Below are 23,493 nucleotides of genomic sequence, written 5' to 3' on the forward strand. Positions count from 1 at the left end.
TTCAATCTCTCTGGTCACGCGATTACAGACATGAAAGTTGCGATATTATAACAAAAAAACTTCAAATCCAGACTCCAGCGAGAAACTGTTGAATTGGAATTCATTTGCAAATTGGATACAATTAACTTAGGCTTGAATAGAGACTGGGAGTGGCTAAGTCATTATGCAAGGTAACCTATTTCCCCTTGTTTTTTCCTACCCCCCCCCCCAGACGTTCTTGTTAAACCCTGGATTTGTGCTGGAAATGGCCCACCTTGATTATCATACACATTGTAAGGAGAGTGGTCACTTTAGATAAGCTATTACCGGCAGGAGAGTGGGTTTGTGTGTGGGGGGGGGTGTGAGAAAACCTGGATTTGTGCTGGAAATGGCCCAACTTGATTATCATACACATTGTAAGGAGAGTGATCACTTTAGATAAGCAATTACCAGCAGGAGAGTGGGATTGGGGGGAGGTATTTTTTCATGCTTTGTGTGTATAAAAAGATCTTCTACACTTTCCACAGAATGCATCCGATGAAGTGAGCTGTAGCTCACGAAAGCTTATGCTCAAATAAATTGGTTAGTCTGTAAGGTGCCACAGGTACTCCTTTTCTTTTTGCGAATACAGACTAACACGGCTGTTATTCTGAAACTCAGCCTCTGTGCTTCAAGATCCATACGGTGGTTAATCTCAGCTGAGTATCCCCATCACTGACTGCTGCTTGGTAGGATGATCTACCTATATCTGAAGACTCCCAGCTGTCGACATGAATGTTGCTCTTTTTCAAGTTATTCTTCAACGCATCCTTGAAGTGTTTCTTCTGGTCATCTTGGATTCAGTTGTCCATTTTCAGTTCGCCATACAGCAACTTATTTGGCATTTTACTCATTCATCCTCAACACCAGCATAACTGTGATGCGCTAAGCCTGGCTTCAATCCTTGTGGACCGACTACATTCCAGAACCTCATTATTGGTAACTTTATCCTGCCATTTGAAGCAGAGTGTGGCACGCAGATGTCATAAATGGAACGTATCTAGAAGCTTGATGCAATGTCTTTCACCCACACTACAAATTGGACAGCACAACCGCTTTATAGATTTTTAGCTTGGTGTGAAGCTTAATACTATGTTGCTGCCAGACTCTGTCTTATAGTTTGCCAAATGATGAACTGGCTTTGTTGCTACGACTTGTCAGTTCCTTGTCTATAGCAGCGTTATTCGACCATTTGCTGCCAAGATAGCAGAAGTCTGTAACAGCTTTCAGTGTTGCTGATGGTGACTTTTGGTTTCATGTAGGTATTCCCTGATACAGGTTGACACAACTTCTGTCTTTTTCATATTGATTGTCAGCTTGTACCTTTCTGCAGGCTCTGCCAATCTATCCGTAATCAATTCTATCTCTTCTGTAGTATGTGCCTCTAGAGCACAATTATCAGCATACAATAGCCCATGAACAATTGCCTCAAAGACTTTTGTGGAAGATTGCAGCCTGTTCAGGTTGAATAATCTTGCAGAGGAACTATGAGTCGATGAATATCCTGATACTCACATTCAGCTCTCTTTTAACATCATCGATTATTGCTACATAGAAGAGATTGAACAGGATTGGACCAATTATGCAGCCCTTTTTGATACCATTAGTGACAGGAAATGGGTCAGACAGAATATCTCTGCACAGACTTCTCTGAGCATTCTGTCATGAAATAGCCTCAGAATGTTAGTGAATTTTTCTGGACAACCAAACTTACATAATGATTGCAAAAGTGGAGGTCTACTGATGGTGTTGAATGCTTTAGCCAAGTTGATGAAGACAGTGTAAAAGTCCTGTTGCTGTTCTCTGTATTTCTCCTGCATCTGACAAACTACAAATATCATGTCTGCCATTCCTTGCGTTGGTGTGAAAACTGCATTGAGACTCCGATAGCACACAATTAGTGATGTTGCGTAGCAGACAATCAAAGACTACTTTGGTGGTGGAGAGTAACAAGATACTGCAATAGTTGCCACAGTTGGACTTTTCACCTTTCCTGTTGTATATGGTAACAAAGATATCTTTGAAGTCATGTAGTATATCTTCAGTTCTCCATATATCGAGAAAGAGTCCAGACATTCTCCTTAACAAGGTCTCTCCTCCATACTTGAATATTTTTGCAGGAATGCCACTAGATCTTCAGTTTCATGAAGAGTTGCCAACTCACAATTTACATTAGCGCTAGTAGTCAATCCTGCAAAGTCAGACAGAGCTACGGTGATGTTGTTGCAGAGCTGTGCTTGTGTAGCTTCATCTTGTAATCGCTTTACATTGAGCCATCTGATTAGTTTAGATGATGACTTGCGATGCACTGGTTGTATTACCAGTAAGAGTTTGGAACGCATCATGCAATGGTCTGTCCAGCAGCCTGTTCCACGCATGGCTGTAGTGAATTGTACATCCTGTAAAATTCACCCCAGAACAATGATGTAGTCAATAAGATGGCATTGTTTGGATCTTAGGCGCATCCATGTTGTGGTTTTTTTGGTCTGGTAGGTGGAAAAAGTTTTAATGACTGCTAATTGCTGCTTGTTGCACTCACTGAGTAACAGAGTTCCATTGCTATTCTCTTACCCAGTCCCTTGCTGTCCAATGGGTGTACTGCCCAGTTACCACATTACTTACAACCCTTGCATTAAAGTTTCCCATGATCAATTTATCTGATGCTGCTGTAGATGTTATGAGTTTGTCTAAATCACCATAGAACATTTCTTTCTCATTGTCTGCATTTGTCATGGTGGGAGTGTAAGTGCTGAGGGTGGTAGTGTACTACCCGTGTTTCAATGGCAATCATAGAAACATAAGACGATTACTTATGCCATCAGGTAGACTTTCAAGCTTGGCAGCAATGGAGTTGCTAATGGCAAAGCCAACACCTGATTGTCATGGCTGTGTGGATGGGCAGCCTCACCAGAAGAATGGGTACTCTGCAACAATCTCTGCAAGTTACTCTTCATCGATGAGTCTGGTTTCACTCAGTGTGACAATGTCAACACTATACCTGACCAGTTCTCTTGCAACAAGTTCTGTGCCTCTTTCAGGCTCGCTGGTGGTCGGGTTGTCATATAGAGTCCTAACCTTCCACGAAGTTATTGTGATTATGAGTTTGCCCATTTTCTGACCGCACACCTTTTCTAGCCTCATTTGGGATAAGCAGAGTAATCATGAATAGAGTTGCTCAGATGCCCAAGATGTTGCCGAATGATTCTGCTACTTCTAGGCACAACACCAAGTCACCAGCCCATGACGGCTGCCTGCATATAGATCTGTGACTATGACCACCAGCGTCACCACACCTGTCACTTCACCCCTCACTTATCACTGTAGGACTTTCGTCCATCCTCAGAACTCATACACAAGAAGTGGTAATGGCTTGCGTGGCACCATCCACACACTCTCACCTATTCTCTTGAACTCCAATGGCACACACTCCCAAGACAACTGGCAGGGGTTAGGGTGCAGTCTGTGGCCATGGATATGGAATCATTCCATGTGCCCTCCATAGTAGGGGATAACTCCTATGCCTGCACCTGCTTGTTACACTGTTTGAGTGTCGCTCTCCACCATAGAGATCCTTGAGGCCTTCACCATCAATCCAGTAGCTGGGAGCATGGGTTAATGAATGTCAGCACGTATTCCACACTCTAGTGGGCCTGCTCATTACACCGGTAGTGCCCCATGTTGCTGCCTGGGCAAGCGATGGCCTAGTTACCGGGTCTTCCTGGTGGAGAGGCTGTGTACCAGCAGGGAGGACTTATGCATTTGGCCTCCTTTTCACCATACGAGGCTAGCAGGTGGCCAGTGATGATAGCAGTACAATCACTACATTGGTCACCAGCATAGACCTGTGACGTGGCACTAACTGATTTTGTACATATGCAGCAGGGGTAATGACACTTGGTCCTATTAGAAATCTGTATTCCTCTCAGATCAAACCTGCTTCTGCTGTCACTGAAGTCTTTGGTAATTTTCCCTTTGATTTCAATCAGAGCAAGACAGAGGCCAGTGAAGAAAAATGAAATAAAAGAAAGTACTAAAATGTACAAGCAAGTAATACTAACACTCCTGAAATAAATGCTTTGGGTCCAATTATGCTCTCGTTGACCTTGAAGAGAGCAGAAGTAGGCCTTTGGTGGTACGGTACACACACTATCATCCTTTCTTTATACATGTAGAAAACAGATGTATTTGAGAACTTATTTAAGGATTTTTAGAAGAACTAGTGCCTCTCTTGGAATATATTCAAGAACATCCTTAAACTCTGCAAAAGAAACAAAAAGGACCTGTATCAGGATTGTTTTTATGAACAGTGATTGAATAATCTTCCTCCAGAAATACAATCAACTTGATGCTCATTCTTTACATACGCCCATTCTTCCAGTAACTCCTATCAGATAATCTCTGCTTAAGCACTCCCACACTCTTGACAGACAGAACAGTGTACAAATACACCAGTATTCCACACCATTTATAGGGGTGTTTTTTGCAAGCACTATTTTTTAAGTTGAATTTTGTTGTGTTTTCTTCAAACAATGAATGATGATGAGAATACAGTGTAAATCACTTGGGTGGTCTAAACAGAAATTGTGATGGCTTAAAAATATGGTATCCTTTTATTTTCTTTAAAACATCCTGTGAATAGTAGAGCTGTTTCTTTCCTTTCTGCTACATGGAGTTTTGTATTAGTGCCCTGTTTGTAAATGTTATTGTATTTTTTCTTCTCAATAAAAAGTTGTTTTTTAAATGGAAGAAATAACTTACAGGGCAAGGTGGCAAACCATGGTGTTGATCCTGCAGCGAGCTCCATGAGAGTGTATTTCCGGCCCTGGCAGAGCCCCACTGACTTGCCTGTGTAGAATTCATTGCAGGATCAGGATCTCTGTTTTGTATATATATCAGTTACAGCGGTGCAGCTCTCTGAGAGAATATTTACAAGTGATGTAGAATTAAAAAATCCAGTTTGAGTGGCCTTTTCCTGGTTTCAGCCCCAGGGTTTTAGGGAGGGAGAGAGTCAGCTTTAAAACATTTGGATAGACAGCTTGGCACTTGGATGTTTCTCTGAACTGAATCGCCATACCTTTTGAGGTCTTTCTCATCATCACATAAAGATACCAGGATGGATCACAGGCCAGGATACTATTCTATATGCCCAGGCCGCAGGGAACATATCTCCAATATGGCCTGACCATGACCTCCTGCAGTTTGACATTGGGGCGCATCTTTTATGTAAAAAGAAAAGGAGTCGAAAGCTCATGCTCAAATAAATTGGTTAGTCTCTAAGGTGCCACAAGTACTCCTTTTCTTTTTGCGAATACAGACTAACACGGCTGTTACTCTGAAATCTTTTATGTAAGGATGAGGTATTTTTAATGGCCTTCTCTCAGGTAGTAATGTAACTGGAGCATTTCCATGGGACTCTGTGAGAGACAATAGATATGTTTACCATTTTACAACAATCAGCTGGCCTCAGCCATAGTATAGTGGCAGTCTCTTCTGTGATATCCTCTGATTTACAGATCAAAGTCAAGCCACCTTGATTTACAGATGATGTGAGAGGGGAGATGGCTAGAACGCCAGTGATGAAAATGTTGGGTTGAAACTGACAGACTGTGTAAAACATTTTTTACACTATTAAATCATAGGATACCAGGGCTGAAAGGGACCTCATCTAGTCCAACCCCCTGCTCAAAGCAGGACCAATCCCCAACTTTTTTTTCTTTTGGTCCAGATCCCTAAATGGCCCCCTCAAGGATTGAACTCACAACCGTGGGCTTAACAGACAAATGCTCAAACCACTGAGCTATCACTCCCTCTGTGCCTATGTAGGAGGCAAATACAAAGTTCTTTGCCTCCAACATAGCATCCACAGAACCTCAGTCAATATAGAGATTTGTTTTGTTTGGCAAATAGCTTAGTTAGTCCAGGCTGTTTCCACTTGGTGTCTGATTGGAGTTCCTCCTGCTGTGAGGAAATCTCTTGTTATCTTGTAGAGAAAATCATTCAGATTCTAACAGGCCCATGTTTCTCTTTGTTCATCTTGACATTTTGTTTAAAATTATGCCTGTCAGGGCATGGGGGACAAGTACTACATAATCTCTATAGAAATTTTGCCCACTGATGCTCTCCAAAGTACTGGATTTGTTGCGGAAATTTCATGCCACAAGATGTGCTCTGGATTCTGGATCTTCGTGGCCAGTAAAGGCCAAAGGGGTATAGGTGCTGGGCCCAGTGCTAATGGAGTCTGTCAATGCCTCCCTTAAAGAGTAAGCTCACTGTCTTCTCTTAAGGAATCATTATTACGATTTTGTTCAAGAAATCATGTTAGTGTTGACAATCTGATTTTCATCCTGTATCTAATCTTTCCTCAGTGGCTAAGATTATTGAAAAGGTTGTGGTGAAATAGCTCTTATGGTATCTACAGGCCTCACAATTCCTTGACCCTTGTGAATTTGGGAACCAACTGGGTACAGCACAAAGTCTGCATCGTGGTTGCATTAGCTGATGATCTCTTCCTGGGAATGGCTGAAGATGACATCTGGGATGATATTACATGTCAGCTGCCTCTGACACTGTTGATCATAAGGTGCTGTAGACATGTCTCACTGGAAATGCATGAAGCTGCTCTTGAGAGACTTTGTTCTGTTCACAGAAAGATCCAAGATTGCTCGTCTTCCCCAAAGGTACTCGGGTGGAGTTCTACAAGGTTCCAGCTGCTTGCTCCTCCTATTCTGCACGTTCAGGGGCTCTTAGAAGGGTTAGTGAGGCAACATGGGTTGCAGTGTTCATCCAGTGAAAATTACAGGTCATTTAACAGGCAAGTGAAGAGGATAGAGAGGTGATCTGCAGCTGGAAAAAGGCTGACTGAGGGATAATTGTACTAAGACAGTCAAAAATACAGACCATTTAACAGAACCCCAGACATCCTGGTCTTGTCTTCCCCTGTCAAATATGGACACCCTAGATAATTTTTTGCCAGTAGTGACACCCCAGTGGAGATATTTAAATGTTAACAGGCCTCTATTACGCTTTGTTTTTTCTTCATATTTTGTTTAAAATGGTGACCTATGCAACTTGATCAGGGAGATAAAACCTGAAATGCACAAGTAGTAGGACTGGAAGGTTTACAACATGTTTCTGTCAATCTGTGAGGTGCTAATTTCAAATACTTTTGCATATGTAGGTCCTAGAATATAACTGGTGAAGTACTAGCTCCATACCGTACTAAACAAACAAACATGTATGTAGGATATTTGGTTTCTGTGGCTCTGTATTTCATGGGCCCCTTATCACATACTTAGTGTTAGCTTCATTAATCTACCTTTGGCTGAACAGGCTTAATTACTGTCTCGAATAAACAACTTTCAAATGAAAAACTAATGAATATCCTTCAAATTCCTCAGGCCTCCAAATAAAGAATCTTAAACAGACATAATTATTGGGGTTTAGAAATGATCATTCCTATCTACAAACACTCACCATGACCAGCTGTTAAAATTAAGACAGGAGAGCCTACAGGTAAATAAGGTCTTAGACCCCAGTCCTGTAAAATATACATACATTTACTCGCCTATGTAAGTGTTTGGAAGGATTGGGATCTTAGTTAATGACCAAGTTTTGATTTTCTTTGTACAGCTATTTTTTTTTAAACAGGAAAATGTGCATTGGTGAACTTTATAAGGCAAGGAGGAAGAACTTTATCATGATATAATCCACTTCCTTACACAAACTAGGCCATATTAAACTGCACATGGTATATATGACCCACATGTTTTAACAAGTTGGTTCTAATGGTGTAAGCCAACAGACACCAGCAGTTCTGATCCAAACTGCCACCAGTCCTTGAAGTATAACAATCCATACAATTAAATTTTAATACTGTAAATAAACATTCTTTTAAAAGATGCCCTTCAAAGGCTTTTGTAAGGTATCCCTTTTGTCCGGATAGTTCTGAGCTTCCTATCTCTTGACTTTTAGGTTTATCCCTGATTTCAATATCATAGGATTAAAAAATAAAATATCCCACAACACTAGCTGCACTGTATCGATTGTAAAGTTGAATCCAGAGTTAGATAAAATTGCAGTGTTAGAGGGAAAGTGCGATTCGTGTCCAAAATGAATGTACCGTTTTACTATGATAGGGAAGTATTTTTCTTTTTAATCTCCCCCAGAGTTAGCAGCTGCGTCAGGATTTCCCTCTTTCCACCATGCTATCCATAACTGTAGGGCTCTTTATTTACTTAAAGGGAACCCCACTCACAGAGATTTCAGAGTAGCAGTCCTGTTAGTGTGTATCCACAAAAAGAAAAGGAGGACTTGTGGCACCTTAGAGACTAGCACATTTATTTGAGCATAAGCTTCCCTGAGCTACAGCTCACTTCATCGGGGCCACATTTTGATGTCTTCGTTCAAGCTGACTTTAGGGGGCTCACTGATGTAACAAGGTGAGCTCCCAGATCCCTCTGGGCAGGGCGTGAATTCACACCTGTTTTATTGACAGTTTTCTGATTACCCTAATCTGCCCACGAGCCTCCCCCTTGAAAACATTCCTCCGAGCACCAAACGTGCCTGCATTGCTGCTGCCGGGGGGAGGTAGAAGGGGTAGCTGCCGCCCAAGCCCCTCTGCTGCCCCTGCCAGGAGTTTTTTTTTTTTTTTTTTTTTGCAGCAGGAGGAGCAGGAAGCTGCCCGGGTAAATCACATGACAGAGCCGCTGCCGCGGCTCCTGGGCTTAGTTCAGCGCTCCTCGCACTGGGAGGGGGAACCTGCTGCAGCCCGCGCTCCGCAGCCGCTCGCTCGGCCCCGCTGGTGAATTTCCCGGCCGCTCGCTCCATGCCGCTCCCCCGCTGCGGAAGTGCCGCGGGGGCAGCCTGAGGCGCAGCGCCCCGGCTCCCCGCGCTGGAAGGTGCTGCGGGGGCGGCCGGCGGGAGTAACATGCTCACTCGGGTGAAGTCTGCCGTGGCCAATTTCATGGGAGGCATCATGGCTGGCGGCTCGGGCTCGGAGCACGGCGGCGGCGGCTCGGACCTGCCCCTGCGCTTCCCCTACGGGAGACCCGAGTTCCTGGGGCTGTCTGCGGACGAGGTGGAGTGCTCCGCCGACCACATCGCCCGGCCCATCCTCATCCTCAACACGGAGACCAAGCGCCTGCCCTGGACCACGGGATACGCCGAGTGAGTACAGCAGCCTCCCCGGCCCGGCTCCCCGGGGCCATGCCCCGGCCCCGCTTCTCCCAGCCCGGGCAGGGGGTGTCCCCTGGAGCGGGGCGGCGGCGCTCCGGGGAGGTGTGTGGGGCAGCGGAGCACCCACGCTCATAGGATCCGGGCACATCAAGGGTAATGCGCATCAGCCCCTCGCTGCTCCTTCCCCCTTCTCTCCCCGTGGCACGGGGAGAGGGATAGCTCAGTGATTTGAGCATTGCCCTGCGAAACCCAGGATTGTGAGCTCAAACTTTGAGGGAGCCATTTAGGGATCTGGGGCAAAAATTGGGGATTGGCCCTGCTTTGAGCAGGGGGTTGGACTAGATGACCTCCTGAGGTCCCTTCCAACCCTGATCTTTTATGATGATTCTATGGGGCTAGGGCCCCTGGGGGCCGGCAGTGTCTCTTGTCACATGCTCCCTCCATCTAGCCGGGATGTTTTCTGCCCCTGCTAGGGGTGGGTGGTGCATATGTTGAGTTGAGTGGGTCTCTTTCTTGGAGCCTCTCCCAGTGCAGGCTGCTTTCTCCCTTCCTGAAGTGATCCCCTTGTTTTGCAAAATAACCTTGTTCTGCTTTTCTCTCTGGGCTGCCCCTTAGGCCCCGGGGGAAGGAATTCTTACAGACGTTTAATAACAGAATTTTGGCTAATCGAAAATTGGTGCATAAGCATGTTTGAGTGAGAGGATTATGTTAGGTGGCTAACTCTGTTTGTGTTGCTGGAGAGGATGGGGAACTAGGATTTAACACATCCCTTCCCAGGCCTGTGCAGCGCGGAGCGCAACACCAGTGTCTGTCATTGATTGCTCCCATTCTAAAAAATTTCCATCCTCCTTGTACACGATGGCTCTGGGGGCTGGGCTAGGAAGGTGGAATGAAGGAGACTACAGTAGTTCTCTGGTGCTCTTGCACCCCAGCTCATCTCCTGTATCTCAGACTCCACTGCTACCACAACTGATGTTTACCGCTGTACTACATACTTAATTTTCCTCAGTAAAAGGATTAAAATGATAAACTGCTCTGCTAAATCCCGGTGATAATTGCTGGTGACTGGATGTATTGTGAATGCCCAGATAGAGGGGACTTGAAGAAAGCGAGACTTTTGTACTCTTTGAAAATGACTTTATTAGCACTGGGCTGGGGGTGGGGGGGGGGAATAAATCAGTTGAGCAGCTTTATGTGTTTATTGCTGACTTGAATGAAAATATGCACCGACACTAAACTTGATTTAGGTAGTCTGTGGAGAAGCTTATTAACAAGGAATGGTGAAGGGACACAGTCTTGGGCAGCTTCCTTTAGAGCTAGCTGCGTTCAAATACATTTCGTGCTGGCCTAATGTCCTCTCTCTGATGTACTGAAGATCCAAGACTTCCCATTGCAAATATTGTATTGAAGATCCATGTTTAAGAGGGACTTGAGGATCCCAAGCTCTGAACGAATGGAAAGGAAACATATTGTGAAGATATAGACAAGCTGAGAAATGAATAGTTCTGGCCACTCACTGCAGTACCCATAGTTTGTTGCCTTGAGTCATATCATTGCTGTTCATTTTGGAAGGAATTGTGTCTCTGGTCAGTTACCAGTTCCAGTCTTAAGTACAATCAAGGCAAGTGACCTCTTAGGGCCAGTTCTTCAAGAGCAGAACACAAAGTGCAGAGCTTGCTTGGATGCGAGGCCCCATCCCACTGTTTAACAAGGGAACCAGTTACAGAGACTTATGTACATGATTATGATCCTGTTGAATTAGTATTAGTTTTACCATTTGCTTTAATGGGAGCAGGATTGAGGTCTGGAGATTACACACTGTAAGGCCAACCAGGCAATAGCAATGCATAAATTACAGATCCTACAAACAATCCAAGGGTTGGGAGAGAAATTTCTTCCTTTCTGTGAGACTCTGTCTCTTAGGACCTAATGCAATACCACGTCTACACTAAGAGCTTACAGCAGCACCGATGCGCTGCACCGCTAGAAGGTCTCCTGCATAGCTGCTCTATGCCGACAGGAGAGAGTTCTCTTGTCGGCGTAATTAAACCATCCCCAATGAGTGGCAGTAACTATGTTGGCGAGAGAAGCTGTCTTGCCAACATAGTGCTGTCCACACCGGCGCTTCTGTTGGTGTAACTTATGTTGCTCAGAGGGGTGGGGTTTTTTTCCCCCCCACACCCGAGTGACATAAGTTATACTGACAAAAGTGGCAACGTAGACATAGCCTTTAAAGGTAATAGAAAAACTAACTCTGACAGCTTTAGGAGTAGGAGCAAGGCCTTAATGAGCAAATGGTAGCCTTATAAAAAGGTACAAATGATCTGTTCTAACATGTTTGGAAGTGCTGAAATGTAAAATGGGATTTAGAGAATTTTAAGTTTTCTTTTTCCTCACAATTTTAGGGACCATCAAACAACTTGGCTGTGAGCTATTAAAATGGGTGAGGTTTGAATGTTTGCAAAACTTTAAATTGTCTGGTCCTAAAATAATCTAACTCATTCGTTCTTTACCAAAGAGGCTAACTGAGGTTCAATGATTCGCTAAAGGGCACAGCAAGTCAGTAATGAAGTACGAAAATAGATTGTTGTTAGTGGACTAAACACATGTCTGGGAGTCGAACAAAGTTTTAATGTGGAATGAGTCTTTCAAGAAGGAAAAGTGTGATGCTAGAAAACGAAAGCATAGTGGGACTGTGTGGGAAATTGTATTCCTTATGTGAATTAATGTTTGCAGATAGCCATTTTCTTTATTGTGGTTGTGATAAGTAAAAGAAGGTCTTCATCTTACCTGTATGATAAATTTCACTTTTGCAGTGTTAATCTGATGTGCAGTTCAGTTAACTTGCAGGACCTGTTGGTAGCTATGTGAAAAGAGACCATCCCTTAGTTTCGCATAGCTTTTAAGGCCTGATCCAACCCTCATTGAACTCATTGGGAGACATTTATTGACTTCAATGGGAGTTGACTAGGCCCACTGGGAGCTCTTCCACTGCTGAGGAAAGAGGGGAAAATACTCTCCTTAGCAAACTTTTCCATTAATGTTTGTCTCTGAAAAGAATTTCTAAAACTTTTGAAATTGTGTTTCACAATAGAATACCAAGGTATTGTTTATAGAAGTTGTGGTGAAATAAGCAAATGTCAGCATTGCACCATCTTCCCAATGGAAAGCAGGAGAAACTGTCATTACTGAGCAAAGAAAATGGATGTAGATTCAGGGAATTGTTGTTTTACAAAGGAAAACAATGGCAAACTCTTCATGTTTGCCAACTTCAAATTTTTTTTTAAGGGGTTTATAGGCTAACTTCTTTGTGGCTTAATCATGACAGGATTTGGTGTTATATAACGGCCTGTTCTTCCTTCGGCTCAACATAGAATTTGGTGATAATGGGTGTTATGCCTGTATATCAAGGGGAGAATAGAGATGGCAGAAATTTAAAATTGTCTGGAAAACGGATAGGAAGGTGTAATGTATTTTTTCAAAAAGTTGATTTGCTTTATTGTAAAGAGCTAAGTCTTCCCACTCTACTTTTTAACATTTGTACTGTAATAGAATGTTTTCTTTTCTATTGATATCTCCCTTAGTAATTAATTGAAGGGATATCAGAGGGAAGTCTATTATCCCTGTGCAGTAACTCATGACATAATATTTGAGGAAGTGACTTAGTCCTTGCTTCTCTAGTTTTCTCTCAAGAGGCAAGGCTAGAAAAGACTATTTCCCCCTAACTTTCCATTGTGTTTTAAAGTGTATCTTCTAGATGCAGAATTCATAGATTCCTGGATATTTAGGTCAGAAGGGACCATTATGATCATCTAGTCTGACCTCCTGCACAACGCAGGCCACAGAATTTCACCCACCACTCCTACAAAAAAACCTCACACCTATATCTATGCTATTGAAGTCGTCAAATCGTAGTTTAAAGACTTCAAGAAGCAGAGAATCCTCCAGCAAGTGACCCGTGCCCCATGCTACAGAGGAAGGCGAAAAACCTCCAGGGCCTCTTCCAATCTGCCCTGGAGGAAAATTCCTTCCCGACTCCAAATACGGCGATCAGCTAAACCCTGAGCATATGGGCAAGATTCATCAGCCAGATACTACAGAAAATTCTTTCCTGGGTAACGCGGATCTCACCCCGTCTAATAGCCCATCACAGGCCATTGGGCCTATTTACCATGAATATTTAATTACCAAAGCCATGTTATACCATCATACCATCTCCTCCATAAACTTACTGAGTTTAATCTTAAAGCCAGATAGATCTTTTGCCCCCACTGCTTCCCTTGGAAGGCTATTCCAAAACTTCGCTCCTCTGATGGTTAAAAACCTTCGTCTAATTTCTAGTCTAAATTTCCTAGTGGCCAGTTTATATCCATTTGTTCTTGTGTCCACATTGGTACTGAGCTTAAATAATTCCTCTCCCTCTCCGGTATTTATACCTCTGATATATTTATAGAGAGCAATCATATCTCCCCTCAGCCTTCTTTTAGTTAGGCTAAACAAGCCAAGCTCCCTGAGTCTCCTTTCATAAGACAAGTTTTCCTTTCCTCGGATCATCCTAGTAGCCCTTCTCTGTACGTGTTCCAGTTTGAATTCATCCTTCTTAAACATGGGAGACCAGAACTGCACACAGTATTCCAGGTGAGGTCTCACCAGTGCCTTGTATAACGGTACTAAAACCTCCTTATCCCTACTGGAAATACCTCTCCTGATGCATCCCAAGACCGCATTAGCTTTTTTCACAGCCATATCACATTGGCGGCTCATAGTCATCCTATGATCAACCAATACTCCAAAGTCCTTTTCCTCCTCCGTTACTTCTAATTGATGCGTCCCTAGCTTATAGCTAAAATTCTTGTTATTAATCCCTAAATGCATGATCTTACACTTCTCACTACTAAATTTCATCCTATTACTATTACTCCAGTTTACAAGGTCATCCAGATCCTCCTGTAGGGTATCCCTGTCCTTCTCTAAATTGGCACCTTTGTATCATCCACAAACTTTATTAGCACACTCCCGCTTTTTGTGCCAAGATCAGTAATAAAAAGATTAAATAAGATTGGTCCCAAAACCGATCCTTGAGGAACTCCACTGGTAACCTCCCTCCAGCCTGACAGGTCACCTTTCAGTAGGACCCGTTGTAGTCTCCCCTTTAACCAATTCCTTATCCACATTTCAATTTTCCTATTGATCCCCATCTTATCCAATTAAACTAATAATTCCCCATGTGGCACGGTATCAAATGCCTTACTAAAATCTAGGTAAATTAGATCCACTGTGTTTCCTTTGTCTGAAAAAATCTGTTACTTTTCTCAAAGAAGGAGATCAGGTTGGTTTGGCACGATCTACCTTTTGTATCTATCTGTGATCAACTTGATGTCTTTATTTCCATATTGGAATTCCTTTACTAACTTCTTTACTGCACTATCTTGTCAGCTCTTTGCATAAACAAGTTCCCCACCTAAAAGTCAGCAACAATTATGAAAATCTAGGCATGAGTAAAGAAAGAAAATGCACTCTTACTGTGCATAGGGATGAAGTCAATTTTCCTATTACCGATAGTAGGATCCTTTTAGGTTTCACATAATGTGTAGTAACAGACATGGCAGTTCACTTATGGCTCCAGAGGTCCTTTTATTGTTGGCATCCATCTTAAAGGTATCATACAAATCTGTCAGCATTTAGAATCTATTCTGATAAGATAGGGATCTTTATTTAGATATATATTTTAGTGCTGGATAAACTCAAACTACTGGGGCCACAGACAAAATAAAGTCTCCAGTCACAAAGTTGAAGGAAGCCTTTACTTCAATGCTTTCTTCCATAATTGATCCCCAAAGAGAAGGGATCTGCATGATCTCTCAGTATCTTGTGACTAAAGTGATAATGGTAACTGCTTGGGCCCCACCATATCTTGCCATAATGAAATGGTATTTGCTGCCAAGTCTGGAGTTATCCCTTGGAACAACCCATTCTTCTTTCCCCTTTCCTCTTTCATTTCCCATGTTAGTATTTCAGGACTTTTTTTTTTTACAGAGATGTTACGATTTGTTCACAATTTAACTTATTTGTAAGAATTTGCTACACAACAATTTATTAATTTCAGCAAAATTAAGTGGGCAAAATTCTAGTTTGCTTCTAATTTTGATTAATAAGCTACCGTTTTTTAAAATCTGAGATTTGCAGTCTAGTATCATTCTCTACATTCCACATTCAGGTGAATTGGTACAACAATGTGGATACTATGGAGAGCAAAAAAACATAAAAAAAATCCTCAAGGCTATATCTTAGAGGCAAGGGATAAAGTATCTTTCCTTCCTGGTATCTGAGTATGGGATCTGCAGGAACTCGCTGAGCTTTCCTTATTTGCTTATTCACTGCACAGTTGTCATCTTGGAAAACAACCTCCCTTCTGGCTGTTACTTCAGCCAGAAGAATTGAGACCTATCAAGCTTTGACATTAGATCCACCCCTTTCTTTAGAATGACAAAAGATAGTTATTTCTTTCAACTAGACACTTCCTTTATTCCAAAGGTAACTTATAATGTTTATGCAATTTTGTGCATCAAAAAACCCTCTCTCTCAAATCAGTGGTGGTGTTTTGGGGTTGTTTGTTTTTGTTTTACTTTATGATGAGAGATGTTCTGATTCACCTGATAGATACAGGCCTATCAAACAATATCTTAAAGCACTCGTAATGTTAGAATAAACATTATGCCAATGTTTCTTTGGTATAACACCACTGACTTCTCTTGATTTACATCAAGAATTAATTTGGATTAATATAGTTTTATCAACAATTCAGGGTTCAATTTCTTTTTTCCTAGATGTACCTCTAATCAAAAAGAGTAATTGTTTTAAATACACTTGCCCTTCTCTACCTAACATGTCCTCTTTCTTTTTTTGAGACATGGTCAGCTTGAGCATGGAAAAGTTCCCATTTGACATTTAGCCATCTGACATTTTGCAAAGTACCTTCTGTCTTCCTGAGTGTTGGGCCATTCTCAAGAGGCATTAGGGCTGCCCTCTTGGTGGCTTTACATTCTGCCATCCATAACTTGTCTGTTGATGTTTTGCTTGTTTAGATTATCCTGTTAATAGGAGGGAAGTTCACTGTGACGTTATTCCTATTTTCTTTTTACAGCAGTTTCCTCAATGCGCACTGCTGTCCCATTCCCCCCTTCTCAAGAGAACGTGTGCTGACTCTGCTTTCAGCCTTGTTTCACACTTGCTAAACAGACTAACAAACTAAAGCTACTAATATAACATAATTTTAAAACTATATGATTGACACTCAGTCGTGTCTTAGCTGTGCACATAGCTAACCTAGCTAGCTACATGTTCCTATCACGTTTACTCTCATCCTTCCTCCTCCATTCCCTTCATTTATTTTACACCCATGTGTTGCTGTTCTCTTTAGGACAGAGGTGTTTCTTCTGTTTTGTGTTTGTATAGGGCCTTGGTCCTGGTTAGGGTTTTTGGGCTAACCTATAATAGTAATCATAAAGGTCAGTCCACTTTCTTTTACTCCAGAATATATTTAGGGCTAGCAAACTGTTCTTGGACTTATTGGGGAATAGCCCAGCTAGTTGTGTTGAAGGAGTTTCATTCAGGAAATAAGCAAGCACTTTCCCATACTGAGAAATCATTCTTTAACAGCTTTGACAGTAAAACAATGCTCTAGTTATACTCCAACTGGATTCAGAGCTAATGTGTATTTCTTGTAGCTCAATACTCAGTGCTATAATTTCTTTTGTAAATTAATAAGAGTCTAAGCAATGGGGTTCCAGCCAGCCTTGTCTGGCCTTCTTATTTCCTCATTTCTCAGTATCTCACCTTCCTACGATCTCTCTGAGAAACTCCTGTAGATGCCGCTTCAAAGTATTCAATGTCTGTCTTTGATACTGTTCTGATCTAGATAATCTATGACCATATGTAAAAAGCAAATTTTGCCTTAACTCCTTTCTAAATTGTGCTTTGATCTCTGCTGTTCGTTTGAATAGTTGGTGTGGGCAAGATTTTTGCTCTGTGTGTGTATTTCCTTAATAGCTTTGAAACACTGACTTCTTATTATCCCAGTGGTGCTCTCCTTTTTGACGAAACACAAAATCCAGTGTTTTCAGGCTCTTTTCATAATCTTACACTTTAGATGTCTTGCAATACTATGTTTTTTCTGCACTGCAGGCCTGCACTAGCATTATGTTTTCTCTGCAGTGTGGTGATCGCTGACCCGTAATGGATGCAGAACTCTAGGTGAAGTATTGTGTAACTGTGGCCTTATACAGCATCATTATAGTGCCACATTGTTACAGCAGTAATTTTGTGGAAACAGAAAGGAAAAACAGGATATGATTTTTTTTTTCTTGATGTGCTGGTCCTTTTCTTAAGCTGATGACATTGCAATTCATTTTCTCTTACTGTATTACTTACTCAGATTCCTTGCCTTTAAGCTGTGTGTACAAGAATGTTGCTTGAAAGACTAAAGATCAAAATATAAAGACAGAAATTTTGGGCTGGCACTTTCAAACTTCTGAAATAAGATAGTGGAGATGTGCTGTACAGGAATGACTTGAATTGCCCTTCATATCATAATACTTAGGATCTTAACATTACAAACATTAAATTAAGCCTTGTAACAACCCTCTGAGGTAGGCAAGTACTGTTATTCCAACCATGCCAATCGGTAAGCTGAGGCACTGAGGTTACTACTTGCCTAAGGTTGATGGAAGAGCCTGGAATAGAACCTATAATTCCTGACTCCCAGTCCCTTGTTCTAACCCCCAGACCACACTGTCAACAGGAGATAACATAGCAGTCATGCTCATGTGAATTAAAAGTACTTTATCATTTCTGGGAGCTGCTGTTTCCAGTAGTCAGTTAGGAGCATGACTCATGTTCCCACTGTAAACAGGTTTCTTATAGGCAGTGCTAATTCTGCTTTTTGTGATTTCAGTAAGAGGTACATATGATAAAAGGAAGAATTCTGAAACAAGCCTCCTGCTCTTGTTCTCCTAGCCTCTCTCTATTCTGGGATGAACATGCATGAAGTTGAATTTCAGTATTTGTTTTAAATTGTAGAGAAGAATGAATTCTTGGTTTCCTTCTTTAGTCGAGAGAACTAGATTTTAAAGTATGGCTTGATGAATTACACAGAGGATTTTAATTTTAAAGTATGTGGTCGTCTTAAGTAATGTAACATATTAAACTTATCTTGAAGCCCATATTCCTTCATGCTCCTTCAAAACAGACTACAGAAATGACATATTTACAAGGGCTTTAGAAATTCCACTCCTCCCGTGAGAGCTAACACTTAACATTTATGTAATGCCTTTAATCGGCCAAGTGCTTTGCAAATATTACTTTATTTTCAAAACAACCTGGGGAAGGGTGTGTGTAGGTTTACATTTCCATTTCATAGGTGAAGAAATTGAGGCAGACAGGTTGAGACCTGCGAAGGGTATGAACACTGGAAGTGGGTCTCAGGAGTTCCTATGTCTCAGCCCTCTGCATAGACCAGTGCTTTCCATGTTTTTGGGCACTTGGCTTTTGTGGCACAATTTTTGTCTTTTTTTGGAACTAAAGAGCGTAAGGTAAATCATTTGTCCTAACATTTTCATTATTGTGTAGGGTGAAAGCATGCAGTTCTGAAGGAAACAAGATAGGAATGCAGCCCCAAACTGTTTTAATTGCCTATCTACAGTTGGAATGCAGAAGCATTGACTACTTACGAAATTCGGAATAAAGTTGTGAAGTCTAGATTGGAGAGAGAGAGGGTCTAGAGCAGCAATCCAGGATTGCTGAAGTATAGTAAGCCCTGTATCCTAGGAGATCCTGTGGCTTCATGGAATTAAAGAAGAGATAAAAGAACTGTCATCTGAGAAGCCAGTGCAACTCATTGCAGTTGTTTAGCATCTGTTTCCTAGTACATTATAATTTTCATTCTTATTTTCCACACTGGGGCTTCCTTCAGTAGCTGAATTCCATAAAGTTCTGGCATTGATAAGCAATCTGAGAGGAGGAGTGCCACCCTATTACCATCTCTAAGACTGGTAGGAATGGAGCAGATCTGGTCCACAGAGACATGCAAAACTGTATAACTGTGTCATCTTTCCCTGTTCTTTAGAAAGAACAGTCTGCCAGTTTCCCTCTGAGATAATGTCAGTTTCTTATTAACTCCAGCGGACATATCTGCAGGTTAGGAAACACTGTCAAATGATTCATAGATGCTAAGGTCAGAAGGGACCATTATGATCATTTAGGCCGACCTCCTGCACAACAAAGGCCACAATCTCACCCACCCACTCCTGCGAAAAACCTCTCACCTATATGTGAGCTATTGAAGTCCTCAAATCATGGTTTAAAGACTTCAAGGAGCAGAGAATCCCCCAGCAAGTGACCCGTGCCCCTGCTACAGAGGAAGGCAAAAAACCTCCAGGACCTCTTCCAATCTGCCCTGGAGGAAAATTCCTTCCTGACCCCAAATATGGCGATCAGCTAAACCCTCAGCATATGGGCAAGATTCACCAGCCAGATACCCAGGAAAGAATTTTCTGTAGTAACTCAGATCCCGCCCCATCTAACATCCCATCACAGGCCATTAGGCCTATTTACCATGAATATTTAAAGATCAATTAATTACCAAAATTATGTTATCCCATCATACCATCTCCTCCATAAATTTATCGAGTTTAATCTTAAAGCCAGATAGATCTTTTGCCCCCATTGCTTCCCTTGGAAGGCTATTCCAAAACTTCACTCCTCTGATGGTTAAAAACCTTCGTCTAATTTGAAGTCTAAACTTCCCAATGACCAGTTTATATCCATTTGTTCTTGTGTCCACATTGGTACTGAGCTTAAATAATTCCTCTCCCTCTCTGGTATTTATACCTCTGATATATTTATAGAGAGCAATCATATCTCCCCTCAACCTTCTTCTAGTTAGGCTTAACAAGCCAAGCTTCTTGAGTCTCCTTTCATAAGACAAGTTTTCCATTCCTCGGATCATCCTAGTAGCCCTTCTCTGTACGTGTTCCAGTTTGAATTCATCCTTCTTAAACATGGGAGACCAGAACTGCACACAGTATTCCAGGTGAGGTCTCACCAGTGCCTTGTATAACGGAACTAAAACCTCCTTATCTCTACTGGAAATACCTCTCCTGATGCATCCCAAGACCACATTAGCTTTTTTTCACAGCCATATCACATTGGCGGCTCATAGTCATCCTATGATCAACCAATACTCCAAAGTCCTTCTCCTCCTCCGTTACTTCTAATTGATGCGTCCCCAGCTTATAGCTAAAATTCTTGTTATTAATCCCTAAATGCATGATCTTACACTTCTCACTATTAAATTTCATCCTATTACTATTACTCCAGTTTACAAGGTCATCCAGATCCTCCTGTATGATATCCCTGTCCTTCTCTAAATTGGCAATACCTCCCAGCTTTGTGTCATCTGCAGACTTTATTAGCACACTCCCACTTTTTGTGCCGAGGTCAGTAATAAAAAGATTGGTCCCCAAACTGATCCCTGAGGAACTCCACTGGTAACCTCCCTCCAGCCTGACAGTTCACCTTTCAGTAGGACCCACTGTAGTCTCCCCTTTAACCAATTCCTTATCCACATTTCAATTTTCATATTGATCCCCATCTTTTCCAATTTAACTAATAATTCCCCATGTGGCACGGTATCAAATACCTTACTGAAATCTAGGTAAATTAGATCCACTGTGTTTCCTTTGTCTAAAAAATCTGTTACTTTCTCAAAGAAGGAGATCAAGTTGGTTTGGCATGATCTACCGTTTGTAAAACCATGTTGTATTTTGTCCCATTTACCATTGACTACAATGTCCTTCAAAATTTTTTCCAAGACCTTGCATACTACAGATGTCAAACTAACAGGCCTGTAGTTCCTATTTTTAAGAAAGGGGGAAAAAAAGTGATCCGGGTAACTGTTAGCAATTCTCCAATCATACAGTGTAACCCCTGAGTTTACAGATTCATTAAAAATTCTTGCTAATGGGCTTGCAATTTCGTGTGCCAATTCCTTTAATATTCTTGGATGAAGATTATGTGGGCCCCACGATTTAGTCCCATTAAGCTGTTTGAGTTTCGCTTCTACCTCAGATACGGTAATATCTACCTCCATATCCTCATTCCCGTTTGTCATGCTACCATTATCCCTAAGATCCTCTTTAGCCTTATTAAAGACTGAGGCAAAGTATTTGTTTAGATATTGGGCCATGCCTAGATTATCCTTGACCTCCACTCCATCCTCAGTGTTTAGCAGTCCCACTTCTTCTTTCTTTGTTTTTTTCTTATTTATATGTCTATAGAACCTTTTACTATTGGTTTTAATTCCCTTTGCAAGGTCCAACTCTACTTGACTTTTAGCCTGTCTCACTTTATCCCTACGTGTTCTGACCTCAATAAGGTACCTTTCCTTGCTGATCCCTCCCATCTTCCACTCCCTGTATGCTTTCTGCTTTTTCTTAATCACCTCTCTGAGATGCTTGCTCATCCAGCTTGGTCTACAACTCCTGCCTATGAATTTTTTCCCCTTTCTTAGGATGCAGGCTTCTGATAGCTTCTGCAGTTTTGATTTAAAGTAATCCCAGGCCTCCTGTGCCTTTAGAGCCATAAGTTCTTCAGCCCAATCCACTTCCCTAACTAATTTCCTTAATTTTTGAAAGTCAGCCCTTTTGAAATCAAAAACCCTAGTTGCAGATTTATTTTTGTTAATCCTTCCATTCAGTTTGAACTGAATTCGCCCATGATCACTTGAACCAAGATTATCCCATACAACCATTTCTTCTATGAGGTCTTCACTACTCACCAAAACCAAATCTAAACTGGCATCCCCTCTAGTCGGTTCAGCAACTACTTGATGAAGGAATCCATCAGCTATCGCATCTAGGAAAATCTGAGCCCTGTTTTTATTACTTGCACTCATCCTCCAGTCTATATCTGGGAAGTTCAAGTCTCCCATGATTACTCAGTTTCCATTAGTATTTACTTAATTAAAAACATTAAAAAGGGCTCTATCCATATCCAAATTAGATCCCGGCGGTCTATAGCTCACCCCAAGCACTATCCCAGGGGAGGCTCTAATAGTTTTCTTCCCCAATGTAATTTTTGTCCAGACGGACTCGGTCTTATCCATTCCATTGCTTCTTATTTCTTTACTTTCTACCTCATTGATATACAATGCTACTCTACCACCTTTACCTTTATTTCAGTCTTTCCTAAACAGGACATACCCTTCAATACCTGTAGTTCAGTCATGACTACTATTCCACCATGTTTCTGTTATCCCTATAATATCTGGTTTCACTTCCTGCACCAGTAGCTCTAGTTCCTCCATTTTGTTACCTAGGCTCCTCGCATTGGTGTACAAACATCTTAATTTTTGCTGTTTGGCCTCACTCACATTCTGTACCCGATTAGGCACGGTCATTCTACAGCCAGTATAATCTATTAGACTGGTATCCACATTGCCCTTCCTCCTTATATACATTCTCCTACCCACGGCTGTATCCTTTCTTACTTCGTTTTCTTCCTTCTCAATGCTAAAATCTGGCGTGGAGATTACCTGGACATCTCCCAACCATCTCCCCCAAATTCCTAGTTTAAAGCTCTCTTAATCAGTTGTGCCAGCCTCCATCCTAGAAATCTATTTCCTTCCCTACTCAGATGAAGTCCATCCCGAGAGAACTGTCCTCTGTCCATGAATGCCTCCCAGTGGCCATACATCCCAAAGCCCTCTTTTAGCACCACTGCCTAAACCATCTGTTGATAGTCATAATCTTGTGACACCTTTGTTGCCCTTCTCTAGGAACAGGCAGAATCCCACTGAAGATCACCTGAGCCTCAATTTCCTTAAGCGTCTTCCCCAGCCTAGCATAGTCTCCCTTAATACTTTCCAGCGAGAAGCTAGCTGTATCATTTGTTCCCACTTGAAGGATAATTAGGGGATTCTTTCCCGCTCCCTTTAGGATCCTTTTCAACCTCAGGTCTACATCCTGTATCTTAGCACCTGGAAGACAGCATACCCTTCTGTTCTCTGGATCAGCTCTGGTTACAGGCCTGTCTATTTTTCTCAGTAAAGAGTCCCCAATCACATAGACCTGCCTTTTCCTGGTGATGGTGCTATTCTCCAGTCTATCCTCTGTTCCGTCTGACTGCAAGTTCTTTCCATTCCTATTCTCCCTTGTAATCCTCTTCAACCCATCCTGTATCCTCCTGGGGCTCATATTTGGTGTAGTCTCCATTGACTCTTCCCTTTTTCCTATAGGACTAGCC

General features: G+C 42.0%; 1 protein-coding gene across 2 annotated transcripts in view; it reads left to right on the top strand.

Annotated features, from left to right (window-relative positions):
• Nucleotides 1-8,779: 8,779 nt before the first annotated feature.
• PPM1H (protein phosphatase, Mg2+/Mn2+ dependent 1H) overlaps nucleotides 8,780-23,493 on the top strand; it is a 210,611-nt gene continuing 195,897 nt past the window's right edge. For both annotated transcript variants that reach the window (XR_013347901.1, XM_077833569.1), the window contains exon 1: nucleotides 8,780-9,183. Coding sequence is in view for 1 of the 2 variants with exons in the window: in XM_077833569.1 (XP_077689695.1) it covers nucleotides 8,945-9,183 (239 nt within the window). In the remaining variant the exon portion in view is untranslated. The remainder of the gene's footprint in view (nucleotides 9,184-23,493) is intronic.

The sequence above is a fragment of the Eretmochelys imbricata genome, chromosome 1, assembly GCF_965152235.1.
Source record: "Eretmochelys imbricata isolate rEreImb1 chromosome 1, rEreImb1.hap1, whole genome shotgun sequence".
In the NCBI taxonomy this organism is placed as follows: Eukaryota; Metazoa; Chordata; order Testudines; family Cheloniidae; genus Eretmochelys; species Eretmochelys imbricata.